Genomic DNA, 17354 nt, shown 5'->3' on the forward strand with positions numbered 1-17354 from the left:
ATAGAGCCTGACATCAGGGTGAAAACATGAGCAGGAAATAACAACAGTGGAGTTGAAAGTTAAGGTGACATCTCTGGGAAAAGAGAAGTGGTCATGATCTCATCGGTGAGTCTTGCTTGTAATTGTTGCTGTGCGTTTTGTTGCCATGGCTGTCTACTGTTAAAGGTGAATTATTCTTGCATATAAATATTAATATTTGTGAGTGGTGTCCCAGGAAATAATAAATATTAGTAGCATGTGGTGTTCAAGAGGAGTTTTCCTTTGATTGGTGTACACATTACTTTCTGGATTCTACAGCTTCTCCACTGCTGATGATCTTTTGGAATTACGGCTCTGTCCTAGTGACTGAGCCACGCTTGAATCACCTGGTGTCGCAGTTGCTACTGTGACTACTGCTGAGCCCGCCATGTAGAACTCCTTACCTAATACACCAGTGTTTCAGTAGTTCTTGTGGAATGTAGGTGAGATTTCAGGAGTTTAGATTATAGATTTTGTTTTCTGTCTTTAGCAAGCTTGAAGTATTTGTCTTCTTGAAAATTCTATTGATGTTCTCATTTAACTATTCACTGTTTTGCTTTAGGTCAGAGATGCGTGAGATTGGAAGGCATGGCAGAGAACTTGAAGAACATTTCTGCTTTTTAGCACTTCGTCAGAAGGATGTGGCTGAGATATACCACAATGGAATAAGTACCAAAGCATCTTCATTGAAGATACTAGGAAACCCTCTTCTTGGAATTTATATATTTAGACATGTTGATGTTGCCTTGAATTATGCTCATAGTAGAAGCATTAATGTAGAAAGTATTATCATGTTTAAGGTTGGTAGCATGAAAGAACTAATATATTCAGTTTGCTTTAATTGACCTAAACATTATTTTACTTTCAATATGAATTATTGTTTTAAACTCACATTGTATAAAATAAATAATAGTTATCATCATCATCACCATTTGAAATTTTCCCCTATTTTTGACTCTAGTGGATATGCAGCATAAAATCTTCAAGTAAGAAAAGGCAGGCTTTATCATCTTGGTTTCCTAATGTATATTTTTTCTGTTCTAATTGACTTTATTCTCTTTCTCTCTCTCTTTTCTTCAGACTATAATTAATATCAGTGTTTTCAGTGTCTTTTTCCAGAACATTGGTATTAATAATTCTGGTTTAGCTAAAGTTACTAAACTCCTACTATTTATTTTAATTAACAGTGTTAGACAATATTAATTACTTTGTTTTGATAATTTTACTATCTTATATAAGATGTTAGCATTAGGAAAACTGGGTTAGAAGTATATAGACCTCTGAATTGTTTTGTAACTTTTTTGAAAGTCTGAAGTTATTCAAAATTGAGAAAAAAAAATCAGTCTTACAGTCGAATTGTAAGCATCAACAGACACAAGTAGGCTAAGATACACTTTCTGGTTAATTGCAGCTTTGCCAAGACTACTAAAATCACAGTAGGTAGAAAAGACCCTCAGTTATGTAACTTAGGATGTGTATACATCCACATAAAACCAATGGTTCATTTGGTATTATTTGGTTATTTTTAGATCTTGGGTATTATCAAAGTCATAAAGTGTAATTTTATTAAAATACTGATTTTAGGAAATTTGGAACATACTCAGAAGCTCCGAAAAGCCCATTGATAATGATAGTTAATCTGTACTTCGTCTTTTGCTCATATACATGGATATGCATTGTACAATGGTCATTAAAATACTTTACTTACTACTTTTATACTATATAACTTTTTTATTGATTATAAAAACATTTTCCATACCATTCAATATTTTTTGTAATATCATTTTGAATGACTATATAATATTCCACTGTACAGCACTACCATAAATTTGTTACCAAATTTTTCAGTGTTGGGATATAAATTACTTTTGCTTTGTTTTGTACTTTCAAGTAGTACTTGGATTATTCATGTAGGTACATTTTACGCACACCTGTGATTATTTGCTAAGAATTAATTGATTAATTCTTACGTGTCAAGTTAGGAGTCACAGGTATGTGTACACTTTCCCAGCTTTTGCTATGTAATGCCCAGTTGTCCTGAGAAAGGTTATACTAACTGCCATTCCTATGCAAAGCATGGGAAATGTTTATTAGCTCTTATCTTTACTATCTCTGTGCATTATATTTTTTAAAAAACATTTGCCAGTCTAATATGTGATAGTTTCTCATTGTTCAGTTTTTTCTTTTTCATAGTTATTGCCGAGCTTAACATTCTGCATGTATTCACTGATAATGAGTGAATTGCATATTAATAACTTTTGCTAGATTTTTGTTTTTTCTATTTTTTCTAATTGATTCATCAGCATTGTCAATTCATTAAAGTGAATCGTGAGAGCTAGGGTTTTCATTGTATAATGTTTTATCACTTAGTGCTTTCTTTTTTAAAATAAAAAAGTTTTTTTTAAGTTTTTAATAAACTTTTAATTTTGGAACAAATTTAAATTTACAGAAAAGTTATTAAGATAGTACAGACAGTTCCTGTATACAGTTTTCCCTAATGTTACCATTTCACCTAACTATTTCAACTCTGTTAAAACTAAGAGTCTAATAGTATATATATCAATTATATCTCAATTAAAAAAATAATAAAATGAAAGAAATCAGCATTGGTACAGTACTGTCTGCTACAAATTTTTGGTTTCTGCCAGTTTTTCTACTAATGTTTTTCCTCTTCCGGTGTCCAAGTACAGAGGACCACACTACATTTAGTATTGTTTTTAACTTTGAATGAATTATTAGCACATGAAAAAATAAAAGTAATAGAATTGCTGACGTAAAATTTGTACATGTTTTCATATTAACTGCACTTTTCCCCACCTTTTATCACTTAATGGTTCATAGTCTTTAAAATTTTTATACTCATTTTTTTTCTTTAAATTTAAATTTATTTATTTTAATTAGAGGCTAATTACTTTACAGTATTGTATTGGTTTTGCCATACATCAACATGAATCCGCCACGGGTGTACACGCGTTCCCAATCCTGAAAATTGCCTTAAAATTGTTGTATTGTTTTCTGCGATACAATTTGATCATTTTTTTGTGATGTACAGAAGTTTTGGACTATTTACAAAGAAGCACGGTTTTGGTTTGTGGGTTTTGGCAATATGGTTAGAAAAGAATTCTCTTTGAGAGTAGATAAATATTTGTATTTCTCTCTAAGTGTTTACATTACTTAAATATTTAATTTATTTGGTATTTATTTTGGTTTATAGATTAAGAGACAAATTTAATGTTTTTCAGGTCCACACCATTTAGTGAATAATCCGGTTTTGCTTCATCTGTTTCAAATGATGCTTTTAATATTATGCTGTATTTTTATAGCTGCTTGGACTTATCTGGACTTTTTACTTCATACAATTTTTTCCATATCTTTTTTGTGGTAGTATTCTTTTAAAAAGTGGTAGTATTCTTTTAAAAAGTACTTAATATCTGGAAGTACATGTCACTTTTCCTGTTCCATCATTATTTCTGATTCAAATATTTTTTTCAAAAATTTTGTAGGTTATTCTTGTTTCATCTTCCAGGGAAGTTTTTAAACTAAAACTCATTTCTGTAAATGGATTTTCTGAAATTTTTGTTAAATTTTGTTACTATAGTCTTAGAGTTCGACTTAGGGAGGAATTGACATAATTCTAATAAGTCATCCCATTCATCTGGGACATGAATTATCTCCCCATTCTAATCTCTTTCCTTAAAATAGGAGCTAGTTTTACTTTCCTGGTATGAGAGTTTAAAATGTCCTGGTATATCTTTATTGACTTTCTTTTTACCTTTTCTTCCCCAGGTTCTTTTTGGGAAAGTGAAGAAAATTCAGCCTTCACTAGATAAAAGCAAAGTTTCTTTGGATCCTTCTCCTAATTTTGACTGCCATATGTCAAGAAATACACCTTCTTTGAAGGATACCATTGAACTACAAGCCTACAGTTCAGCAGTATGTTAACTTTTTGATTCACTTGACTATTTGAAAGTCACTGGCCTCACATTGTATGATACAACTCTTAAAACAACTGTCCAAAATATTAAGTGGAAATCTCTTACTTCATTCATATTTGTTTAGGTCATGTAATACAACCTGAATACCAAATAAGCCAATAAGATGACAAGGTAACACAAAGTATATCTGCTTCACAGATACTGCATTTTTTTTTATGAATTAAAGGTTTGTGGCAACTTTGCCAAGTCTGTTGGCACCCTTTTTCTGTGTAATATGACCTAAGTAAATAGTTAAAGCTGATTTAATATTTGTGATCTGAAAACATTAGTAAAGAAGCTTCTAGATTTGCATTTAATTTTGTTCCAAGTAGCTACTTTTATTTAAATGTTTCATAGATTAATGCCTAACTTGCAAAAGAAAGATACTTTGAAATAACCTTATTGATCCTTTGTACTTTGTAAAAGGAGAAAAGGCTTATGTTTTAGTCATTAGATAGTAGACTAATTATTAAATAGTAATTTTCTGTCATATCTAAAATAGACACTTTTCTAACCTTTTAACCTTTTATAGACTTTTAACCTTTTATAGATGATTAAATTATAAATATCATTATATATAATCATATATTTATGACTAAATGAGGATATTTTAGAAGTATCCCACATCGGAGAAGGCAATGGCAACCCACTTCAGTACTCTTGCCTGGAAAATCCCATGGACAGAGGAGCCTGATAGGCTGCTGTCTATGGGGTCACATAGAGTCGAACACGACTGAGCAACCTCACTTTTACTTTTCACTTTTCATGCATTGGAGAAGGAAATGGCAACCCACTCCAGTGTTCTTGCCTGGAGAATCCCAGGGAGGGCGGAGCCTGATGGGCTGCTGTCTGTGGGGTCGCACAGAGTTGGACACGACTGAAGTGCCTTAGCAGCATGCTCCCACATGTAAGATGTATTAAGCTATTGTTATTTTTCTAGTTGACTTTTCCTCCCAGATAAAATACAATATAGTGGTTCTTAGCATATGCAAAACATTGAAGTTTTAATGGAGAAATACTTTTTTATTTAAACATAGATTGAATCTGTTTCTGCTGATATTCAAAGCCTATCAAGGAAAAAATATGTTGTGGGGAAAGAAATTCATCTTCAAGAAAACTAGAGTTGAAGAAGACAGGGAGAGGGGAGTGTATGAAAGATGGTTAACAAATAGCAACATGGAGTTAAATAGATTTTTTAAAATAGAACCTTATTCAAGTCTGTAAAAATTAATCATCATAAAAATGTTCTTTATCTTCTAGGTATACTTGTATGAATATAATAATCTTTCACAGCCAGTAGATAAACCTAGGCAGTGTCTTCCATATGCAATAGTAACAGTAAAATTTATTGGTCAAAAAGTAGATAATGGACACTTTATGACATCTTTGAGATCCTTCTCAACAGGATTTCCTAAGAAAACTGGTAAGAAACATACATTTTTCTACTTAAGTAGCATCTGTGGTGGTCTTACTGCTAAATATTATTTTCTAATACATCATGAATCTCTAAGCAAAATAGGTGTGCTTTCCCTGGTTTTGATTTTATATATCTAGAATTAATGCTGTAACTACTTTTTACTTCTTTTTCTCAGCGTTATGTTTGTGTGATTCTTCCATGTTGATGTATATAACCATAGTTTCTTCATTTTCACATATATATATACACATACACACACACACACACACACACACACACACACACACACTCACACACATAATATTCAATTTTATGACTATACATTATACCTCTGAGTATATTTGGACATTTTGTGGTTTTCTTCATATTCCAAGCATTGCTGTTTTAAACATTCATATAAGTGTCTCGGTGCATATGTGCAAACTTTTCTACAGAGTATATATCTACATCAGGAATGTACCACTTAATCTAGAAACAATGTCATGGTTTTCAAAAGTGGTTGCATCAGTTCAGTTCAGTCGCTCAGTCGTGTCCTTGTGACCCTGTGAACCACAGTACGCCAGGCCTCCCTATCCATCACCAACTCCTGGAGTCCATCCAAACCCATGTCCATTGAGTCAGTGATGCCATCCAGCCATCTCATCCTGTTGTCCCCTTCTCCTCCTGCCCTCAGTCTTTCCCAGCATCAGGATCTTTTCAAATGAGTCAGCTCTTTGCATCAGGTGGCCAAAGTATTGGAATTTCAGTTTCAATATTAGTCCATCAGGTTACCTTAATTATTCTCTATCATTGCCAGCATGATATACTTTTTAAAAAAATATTTCTGCCAGACTCACAGATTTGAAAACAAACATATGGTTACCAAAGGTAAAGGTAAGGGGGGGGCGTAAATTAAGAGTTTGGGATTAACATGTATACATTAATATACATCAAATAGGTAATCAGCAAGGATTTACTCTATAGCCCTGGAAACTCTACTCAGTAACCTATACGGGAAAAGAATATGAATAAGAATGGATATATTTATATGTATAACTGAATCACTTTTCTTTATACCTAAAACTAACACAGTATTGTAAATCAGCTATACTCCAATATAAAATAAAAATTAAATTTAAAAAGTTTCTGCCAGCATAGTGAGTGGGATATGTTATCATTATCAGATCAAAAAGAGAATGCTGCTGCTGCTGCTAAGTCGCTTCAGTCGTGTCTGACTCTGTGCGACCCCATAGACGGCAGCACACCAGGCTTCCCCGTCCCTGGGATTCTCCAGGCAAGAACACTGGAGTGGGTTGCCATTTCTTTCTCCAGTGCATGAAAGTGAAAGGGGAAAGTGAAGTCTCTCAGTTGTGTCCGACTCTAGCGACCCCATGGACTGCAGCCTACCAGGCTCCTCTGTCCATGGGATTTTCTAGGCAAAAGTACTTGAGTGGGTTGCCATTGCCTTCTCCCAAAAAGAGAATATTTACCCATTAAAAGCTATTATTTGTCTTTTTCCCCAAGCCCCACACTACCCCTAAACAGTCACCAATCTGCTTTCTGTCTCTATAAGCCTATTCTGGCCATTTCATATGAGTGAAGTCATACATAGTAGCCTTTTGTGACTGGTGACTTTTGCTTAACAGTGTTTTCAGGGCCCAGGCATGTTGCAGCATGTATCAGTACCTCATTCCTTTTTGTGGAATAATATCCTGTTACATAGATACATTACATTGTGTTTATTCATTCATCAGTTGATGGCCATTGGGTTGTTTCCACCTTTTAGCAATTATGAATATTTATGCTAAGAACTTTCTTGTACAAGGTTAGGTGTAGATGTGTTTTCTTTGCTCTTAGGTATATAGCTAAGGAGTCATGTGATCATAGGGTAAGTCTGTATCAACCATTCAAGGAACTGCCAGACTGTTTTCCAAAGTGGCTGCACCATTGACATTTACCTTAACAATGTATGTGGGTTAGAATTTCTGCGCTTTCTTGTTTACACTTGTTATTATCTGACTTTGATTATAGCCATTTTGTGGATACAAGGTGAGGTTTTCAGAGTATAAGTTTTATACTTCGTTAAATGTATTCCTAAGTATTGCACTCTTTTTGATCCTCTTGTAAATAGAGTTATTTTCTCAATAGTGATTTCCTTGGGATTTTCTATACGCAAGATAGGGTCCATATGCAAATAGAGGGAGTTTTACTTCTTCCTCTCCAATCTAGATGTCTTTTATTCTTTTTCTTGTCTAATTGCATTGGCTAGAACCTCCAGTGGAATGTTAAATAGAAATGGTAAGAGTGGTCATCTTTGTTTTGTTCCTAAACTTAGGGGTAAAGTGTTTATTTTTCCCCAGTAAGTATCATGTTAGCTGTGGGTTTTTTAAAATGTCCTTTACCATGTAGAGGAAGTTCCTTTCTATTCCTAGTAAGTTGAGTGCTTTTATCTTGAAAAGGGAAATTAATTATCCTTCAGAATCTTAAAAGGTTTTTTAATGTGAATCTTCTTGTGCATTTAGTGGAGTTGGACATCTTTTTGTATTTGTTGACAATTTTTATTTAACCTATGATTTTCTTAGTCATATACTTTGCCCAACTATCTATTGTATTGTCTTTTTATTAATCTTTTGAAGATACTATATATTTTTATGTATTCCAGTATATGGAATAATATACTGTTAGTCTCATCCCTCTTTTTGAACATATTTCCACTATAGCTTTCTATAATTGAAAGTATAATCACAATGGTTATATAATTTGGGAATCTTCAACAGAGCTATTTTTTTAGCATTTTGTCAAAACTAAATAGCATGTTCTCAGTGATATGATTATGACTTCATATATTATTCATGAGCAGTTTCTCATTGTTAGTCTGTTTTAATAATGGTATTTTCATGGTACTGCTTACTTACGTACCCAATAGCTCAGTTGGTAAAGAATCCGCCTGCAATGCTGGAGACCCTGGTTCAATTCCTGGGTCAGGAAGATCCACTGGAGAAGAAATAGGATACCCTCGCCAGTATCCTTGGGCTTCCCTTGTGGCTCAGCTGATAAAGAATCCGCCCGCAATGTGGGAGACCTGGGTTTGATACATGGGTTGGGAATATCCCCTGGAGAAGGGAACGGCTACCCACTCCAGTAGCCTGAAGAATTCCATGGACTGTATAGTCCATGGGGTCGCAAAGAGTGGGACATGACTGAGTGACTTTCACTTTCACTTAGCTATGAATGCTTTGTGAACATTTTACTTGCTCATTATGCATTTTTATAAGTTCCTTTGTTATTCTGTGAAATTCTTTATGAAGTTTTAGGAATAATCTCTATAAAATTGAAAGAAAATTTGCTTCTATTTTCCAGGTTTTTATTTACATATATTATTTGCCAGAATATTTATTTCATAGTGGAGCAGGGGTAGTGGTTTGCTTTGGCTTCTGGGAAGGATTTTGTGCAAACTTTTTGATCTTCCACCCACCCCCATTTCTTCACCTAATTCCCCTTTCCTTTCTGTTTTTGTTCTCCTGTGGTAGAGGGAAATGAAGCAAGGTAACAGTAGATACAGGGAGATAATTTGACCTAATCATATGTAGACTCTATTATAGAATATCTGCTTGTAGGAAACTAAGAGAAGAAAGACCTAGTCTCTGATAAAAGTATGTTTTTAATTCCTGTTTAATTTTTCTATTTCTTAGTGTTTGTCAGAATTCAAATTTTTATGGCAAAGACATGTTGGTAAGGGGTCTATAAGACAGAATTTCATGCTCCATCATTTATTGGTCAGTTACTCATCCTCTTCTCTTCTTGCTTTTTCTGCTGAGAACATACTTTAATCATCATTAGATTATTTGATAGACTTTTTAGTCAGTGCCACTCATGACATGGTTTACTTGCATTAATAGAGTTGCCTGTAGGAATACTTTTTCTTCCTACTTTTCCTTACTTTCTTATTATTTCCACAGAAAGAACATGCTCTCTGAATAACTGTACAGTGGCCAAAAGAATTGGAAAAGGAAAAGATGCTACTGTCATCTTTGAGCATTTCAGGAAACCTATAGATCCATTTGTTCAGGAAAACTGTTTATGCGATGCATCAGATTCAGAGATAAATCCTTCCAACTCAGATATTTCTAATTGCTATGGAAATACACAAAATGGAAACATTTCTGTGCTTGAAACATACAGTGGACATATGGAGTACAATTCAGCAGAATGCAGAGATACTTCTCAATTACTTGCATGTGATTCAGGCTATTCATTTATTCCCAGTAATACCAGAGAAAGTGTTAATAATGGTGACCTCCTAAATTTGACATATCTTAATGCTATTTTCAGTACTCTTGCTGCTGCTTTTCCCTTTCATAACAATACTGACTCAAGCACAGTTATCACTTCAAAACTCATCAAAGACCCAAGACTGATGAAGAGAGAAGAAAGCATGGGAAAACATAATGCTGTTACAGGTTTAAGTGAGATTTTGCCATTTGAGAAGAGTTTAGATTTTGTTAATTCAGAAATAAACTTGTCATCTATGCCAGCTAATCCTGCCTCCACATCTGAAGGCATGCCTGGTGATCAGACTGTTACTAATTGTTTGGATGCCTCTTGCTTCAGAATTTCTTTGGATGACTCACAAACCCAGGCTCACAACCTGGGCTCTAAGACCTATGATTGTACAGCTCCCAATACAATTACCATGGCAGGACAATGTGAGAACCAGGATGATTTTTCCTTCCCAATGTTTTTGTCAAATGTAGTTTCAGAAGTTGAAATCCAAAAACACAAGGAAGAAAAAGCTCAGAGATCCCAGCAGAGAGACACCATCCCATTTTTAACTGACGAAAGCAGTGAGTCACATGACTCTTATGAATCGGTGAATATTTGTACAGACAAGTACAGTGGTCCCATCTCTCCAGAATCACAGTTTTCTAATTTTAAAACTGTATATGAGACTGGTCACCAAATGTCTACACTTCTTCCACTCCAAAGTGAAGAAAGCATACATGAGTACATTCAAAATACTGGAAAGATGAGAAACTTCACTGAGCCAGAAGACAATGCCAAACATGAAGAAAAGCAAAGTTTGTGGAAAGGAAGTGATCATTCTTTTACTAATAAAAGAATAGATAATTACATTTCTTTGAACCAAGACAACAAAGAGGATGAGAGTCTTGATTATTTGCAGGAAAATTGTGATCAAATATTAATTACTCAGGGATTAGAAAAACCAAAATCTTTGCCATTTACCACAGAGGAGAAGTATGAGCTAGGTCACCTAGCATTGGAAATACAAAATAATCTTACTCCAAGAGTGGAGAAACTTCCACAGAAGCCTCCTAAAAACTCTTTAGAGTATAAAGATAACATTCATACAAATTTTACCATTTCTCAAAAACTAATGGAGCTGAAATTGGAAAAACCAGATCAAAACTGTGTTAGCATTACGGCTGATGCTTTCCAGGAAGCAGAAGACATGCCCCAGACCACACAACTGCCAGCTGTTACTTCATGTCATGATATTAAAACAGCTCATGATGCAAATTGCCGCACAGCTAGAGAATATATATGTGTTCAAAGGAGAAATGAATATGATCCAGTGTCCCTAGAAAACATTCAAAGAGACTGCAAAGAAACTCCTCTAATTAACAGTAAAGGTCAGCGTCATACTCAGTTCTGTATTGCACAGTTGAACAGTGGTGTGCACCTGAATACTGACTTCAGAGAACAAAGAGATAATGATCAAGAAAGCCAGAATGAGGCTGAAATGGAGGACATTGCTTCATCTATAGAAAACAATATAGGGAATATATATGGAGATGGGAAGCAGAGTTTTCAGACACACAAAACAAAATTTTTTACCAACATAGATGAAAGGAGGGTGAATAAAGATGACAATAGCATTGAAATTCTGAGTTCTGAAGAATTTTCTACTGCTTTTAAGTTAACTAGTGGAAAAAAACATGTATGCACTGAGTCTACATCATTAGAAAATGAAGATCCCATTACCGCCATAAAAGAAAAAGATATTCAGAATACTGAAAGGACTGGAGAGCATTTGACTTCCACAGCATTTCTTCAGATTGCAAGTTCTTCGGTACATGTAGCCTCACATGCTGCAGTTGAGATAGCCGATGCTGCAATGCCTGTGGTAAGCACAAATCCTGAAGATCACCAAAGAGGCCAGTTTAAAGACACTTGTTCTGAGAGTCCAGATTTTGGTTTGTTAAGCAAACTTGAGGTTTCTGCTTCTGAAATAAATACAGATAAAAATCGATTCCACAACTCATTTTATCGAACAGTAAGTGACAACTCAGTTCTTCATAGTTTCAAATTGGATAATGAGACTGAAGTAGGATCAGAAGAGAGTGATGATGCTTTTCCTGTGAGTATTCCACAGGATGCTCATAGCCATGGAAATGTACTTTATGAAGAATTCGAGGACTCCTATGAGGCTCTGAAGTCTCGCATCGATTGGGAAGGTCTGTTGGGAAGCAGTAATGGGGAGATGGAAGTTTTGAAAAGCACCACAAGAGGTGAGAATCAGGACCAGCATTGCTCTGAGGAACACAGTTGTGCTTCTTCCTCTACACAAAATGATGAAGCAGAGCTCGTCCAACCAATTTTACTTCCTGATCTTCAAGTTACGATTACTAATACATTTGTGAAAGGATTCAGTCCTTCTGTTGAGTCCCTTGCATCGGAAGATGATTTCTGCAGATATGTAACTGAAGCCACAAAATCAGAAATAAATGAGGAGGAGGAAGAAGTTCTAGAATTTGATATTCATTCTCAGTGTTCTGCTGAAAATTCAGATCATCCCTCTGAAAGTGAATTTGGTAATATAAGGCAAGAATCTGGACTAGCAAGTAAATCTGAAACCTCACTTTCTTTGGACTTGAGTCATAATATGCATGTGACTCACATGTCTGAAAAACAAAACAGACCTTTGCTAACTGAACCTTCTGATGTCACAACAGTAAACAAGGAAAACAGATGTTCCCTGACAGAGTCAAAAACCAGTGGTGCTGATACTAGAAGTAAGAAGGAGACAGAATCAAGAATTGGCAAAAGAAAGCCCTGTACATCTTTCAGGGACCAGAACATACCAGATAAAAATTTAAGACATCACAAAATTTGTGAGAAGAGGAGGAAGCTAACAAGTCAAGACTCATTGGAATGTTTTTTTTTGTTATCCCAAGAACGAATTAAAACCTTTTCACAGTCAGAAAAACACATTGGGAGTGTCCTGGATATTCTAAATAGAGAAGCATCTTTACGCAAAAGCCAATGTCTTTCCAAAAAACTTGACAGAGCCATTCTTCACTTAAAAGATGCTCACAGAAGAGTTCCCATGTCTTTGCAGCTGATAACTGAAGTGGAAGAAAAAGGAGGGGGCCCTTTACCAAGAGCATATGCAGTAATATGCAATAGTTTCTGGGAAAGTTGTGACCTTCAAGGTTATAGTTCTGTGTCTGAAAGAGGGTATTATTCTACTAAGTATTTTCTGTCAAAAAGAAAATACAATATACCTGGAGAGAATAGAGCTTTGGGATTTGAAGTTGATAAATCATTAACTCATGTATCAAAGCACAACTTTTATAGAACAAATAGAGAGAGACTCACAGAGTGCCTTTCTGAAAATGTGTCCGGTGTCTCCAGTAGTCACACAACAATTCACATGAGAGAGTATTGTGATCAAGTGTGTCCAGAATCACAGTTAGCCCTGTGCTCCGTGTCTCAAAGTACAAGTCAGTCAGCTTATACTAACAGCAGTGTGAGAAATCCCAAATCATCAGAACTTCAGCCCTTTTCTAGAAAAACCGGATGTCTCTTTTCCCCAGACTGCCCAGATGAGAAACTAACTAAAAAAGAAAATGAAACTGATACAGAGTTTTCATCTAACATTAGTAAATATGAAAAACTTGAGAACCATTCAGCACTTGATAATAATCAGTATACAACAAAAGTAAACAATTCTGAGGCTAAAGAAATAATAAGTAAAAGGAATTTGATGTCTTTAAGTTGCATAAAAGAAAACAACATAAGTTTTAGTGTGGACCAAAATTATGATGCAACTTGTATAGCCCACACAAAAGTGGAAACTGACGTAGTTATTTCCGTCTTAGAATCAGAGGTGAAGCATTTTTTCAACATTGATACCTACAAACCAAATAACCGTATTTTATCTGGTTATAAAGGAAACCTGGAGGTAAATTTTCCCATAGAAAAATGGACAACTCCTAAGGAGATCTCCAAACCAGGAATTATTACAGGAAACTTCCTTATGGATCCATTAAGTCAAACTCGGATAACAAGCAAAAAGTCTAACAGTATTCCTCAATTGTTATCAGCCGCTCCAGCGACAGACAGTGAGGGAGAATCTTCAAAGTCTTCCATGGCTAAACAGAGCATTACTGCTGTAGATTTTCCAGCAGTGTCTACCATTGCACCACACTGTCTGCAAGGATGTGGTGGAAACGAACTTCAAAAGACAGAATATTGCTCTTCAAGTAAATGTGTTCATATCGATGGGGATGAAACAAATGTTGAGAATTCTAAGGTGACTGTCACATCAGAAACCGAAGAAAGTAAAGACAGTGAGAGGAAGAAAGTATTTCCCGATGATAGTTTTCTGGTCATAAAAGATAACATAAAGGGCTCTTCTTCCCAAGAAGGTATTGCAGAGAAAGACATTCAGGATGGAAAAATGTGGAAAGATAAACAAGCAGAAAAAGGAAAGGATTCAGTTCCCATGAACATGACTGAAGGATCAAGTGTTAAGACTGAGTACAAAGATCAAAAGAATAAGATATTAGAAGGCTCCTCCTGCTTAAGTGAGAAAACGATGAAAAACAACTTGATTGATTCTCGTGTAAAGATTAAAAAGGCTACTGAGGCAGTCTCTTTAAGAAACATTGCTTCTAATCAGCGTAACAAAAGAAAGAAGGAGGGAAAAGTTAGCCATGACCTTCAGTGTGACTCCTCATTACCTTCAGAAGTAGCCTGTGACTCCAAACCAGGCATTACAGGGAGGAATTGTATGCCTCATCTGCGTGGCCAGTCTGAACCTTCCAAAGTCTCTCCTCCTCTGAAGAAGAAGTCTACGTCATACATGAATGAATTCAAAGAAAAACATTGTCCAAGTAATAATTTGGCTCCTACAGTTAAGCTCACTCAAATTTTGAGGAGGGTAGATGAAACGTCATCTGTACAGATTCTGCAGGAAGAAAGTGAAGTTTGTCAAAATCTTCTTCCTTTGTTTGTTGACGCTTTTGAAAGAAAACAAAAATGTTCATTTAAACAAATCTTGATTTCAAGAGACCTGTTGGTAGAAGAAAACCTGTGGTGTAACTGCAGACACAGATTAAAACCGTGTGCTATTGACTCCTTGGTAGAACTCCAAATGATGATGGAAACTATTCAATTCATTGAAAACAAAAAAAGGCTCCTGGGAGGTGAACCAACATTCCGGAGCTTGCTCTGGTATGATGAGACACTGTACAGCGAGCTGCTTGGCAGACCGCGTGGATTTCAGCAACAATCCAGTTTCTATCCGGCTTTTCAATGCAGATTAAAATATAATGCCTTCTCTGAGCTGCGAAGCTATCATGATCAATTAATCGAACTGTTTGAAGAAACCAAAAGGGGAAACAATTCATACTACGCATACTTAAAATACAAGCGACAAATTGATGAATGTGAAGCAGTAATGAAGCAGTGTTCAGATTGCTTTGACTTTTCTCTTTCTGTGCCATTTACCTATGGAGTTAACTTTGGAGATAATTTAGGAGACCTAGAAACCTTGAGGAAAAGTACATTAAACCTGATCAGTATGTATGGGGACTATTCCCAAATTGATTCCTGTCCAGGAAAACAAGACCATCTGTGGATTATCTTAGAAATGATCTCCTCAAAAGTTAATTTTATCAAGAGCAATGAGACAGTAAATATTAAAATAGCTCTTTATGGTCTGGAACATATCTTTTTTGATGCTTCAAAAAGTCTTGTTTGGAAAGAAAAGAGACAGTCTTTCTGCAAAAAATACTCAGAAAGGAACAAAGAAATGGTACTTAGAATGAATCGATGTGCAGTTTCTAAGTTGCAGAAGATATATGATACATTGTCTAAAGATTTAAGCAGTGAACAAATTTCCACTATTGGACTTGAGGAGAATTCAGTGATTGCTTCCAGAGAGTCCAATGCTGTAGTAAACAAAGCAACAATTAGCATAGAAAACTCTAGGCTTAATGGTACTTTGCCTTCACATCCAGATATCTGTTGTGTTAGTGAAATACTAGATCAAGCTGAATTTGCAGATGTGAAAAAATTACAGGAACTCACTTTGAGATGTACTGATGACTTAGAAATTTTAAAAAAATATTTTCAGTTGCTGCAAGAAGAAAACACAGATGATATTTTTATCACTGAAGAAAATAGTTTGTACATGATGGAAAACTACAGCCATAAGGCAGTAATTTTAAAACCTGAGGCCATTGAAACCTATATTGAAATCGTCATGCTCTCAGAAACAATTCACTTTCTTAAAAACTCAGTGGCAAAGAAACTAGACAAGCAGAGGTTTCGAAGTATGCTTTGGTTTGATTTGTCACTTCTTCCTGAACTGGTTGACTGCCAAGAAAAAATGACTTCTTTCTCATTTCTAAAAGGTAATCCAACAGATTGTCTTTGGAAGGTGATAGAGACTTCTATTTCTGAGCTTAAGAAAGATCTGGATATTATCTACAAATATAATGAAGCTGTTAACTGCTCCTATGCTGTTTGTTTGCTGTCAAGAGAACTTGAAGAACTTTCAGAAATAAAAAACCTTCTTACGAAGTCGGAGTATTCCATTTCCACATACATCAACTTTGTGCCATATATAGCATCCATAAATTATGGAAGCACTGTGACAGAATTAGAATACAACTACAGTCAGTTTTCCACACTGCTTGGAAGTATAACAGCCACCCCTCGGAAGGATTTAGGGAAAATGGTCCATATTACAAAAGTCATGAAAACGATTGAACATATGAAGATAATATGTGTTAAAAATGCTCAGTTAACCATTTCCTTTATCCTTTGCCAAATGCTGCACAACAGAAAGAAGACTTTCCAACCAAAGAGAAAGAAAAATGCGAATAGTCATATAAAATGTAGGACGAGTATCAAAAAGTCCAGTACCTGTGAGAAGGTGCCTTTAGTTTCAGAATACACAATTAAAAATGTTTCAAATTCCTCTAAAAAACGACCTATCACTGTAGACAAATGTGGAGACTCTCAGGAACAAGAGAAACATACTGCTGTTCCCAGTTGTAAAAAACAAAAGGTAATGAATGTTTTAAAGTGAGTTTTGTAAGTCTAAGAGAGCGAACTTGTTGAAGCAAACAAGTATGTAGTTTACAGAATTGTAAAAATTGAGAATGCTTTAAATGTTGCCTTGCAAAATGAATTTACTAATTAAACTATTAGATTAAACCATTCATATTATCTGTAAAATGATGTGAATGACTGTGTATATGAGAGATGCCTTAACAAATGTCTATCTTTAAACTTACAAATTAATTATTTTATTAGAAAACGCTTCTTGGAAGGTTGTGAATTTTAATAATTGCTTAAGAGAAAGTCTATATTATGAGTGAGCTGTATTGAGTGAGTGGCTAAGTATTTACTGAATAGCTTCTGTACAACAAGGCTATACTTAATGTTATAAATATTAAAAATTGACAGTGAAGTCTATGTTCTTGACCATTATCACCCACACAGAGAAACAGTAGCAATATTTTAAAATATTTAATTATGAAGGAGTTAGAAGTTGTCATACATAAGTACATTTTGTTTAACAAAATTTATACAGCATTTATTAAATAGTTGGCAATGTTCTAATGACTGTACAAACATTAACTGTTTTTATTTTTCACAAAGTGCTTTTTTCATGTTTTTTCAATGATTTAAAGGGGAGAGGTTCTAAA

At 34.9% G+C, this 17354-nt stretch overlaps 1 protein-coding gene across 4 annotated transcripts in view; it reads left to right on the forward strand.

The window, feature by feature from the left end:
- The window catches only part of TEX15 (testis expressed 15, meiosis and synapsis associated), an 81657-nt gene that overhangs the window by 54228 nt on the left and 10075 nt on the right, over positions 1–17354 (forward strand). For all 4 annotated transcript variants that reach the window (XM_025278911.3, XM_025278918.3, XM_025278913.3 and 1 more), the window contains exons 4-7: positions 581–818; positions 3805–3951; positions 5253–5415; positions 9348–16711. In XM_025278911.3, coding sequence (XP_025134696.3) covers positions 581–818; positions 3805–3951; positions 5253–5415; positions 9348–16711 — 7912 coding nt within the window. The remainder of the gene's footprint in view (positions 1–580; positions 819–3804; positions 3952–5252; positions 5416–9347; positions 16712–17354) is intronic.

This window comes from Bubalus bubalis, chromosome 1, assembly GCF_019923935.1.
Source record: "Bubalus bubalis isolate 160015118507 breed Murrah chromosome 1, NDDB_SH_1, whole genome shotgun sequence".
NCBI classification, from domain to species: domain Eukaryota; kingdom Metazoa; phylum Chordata; class Mammalia; order Artiodactyla; family Bovidae; genus Bubalus; species Bubalus bubalis.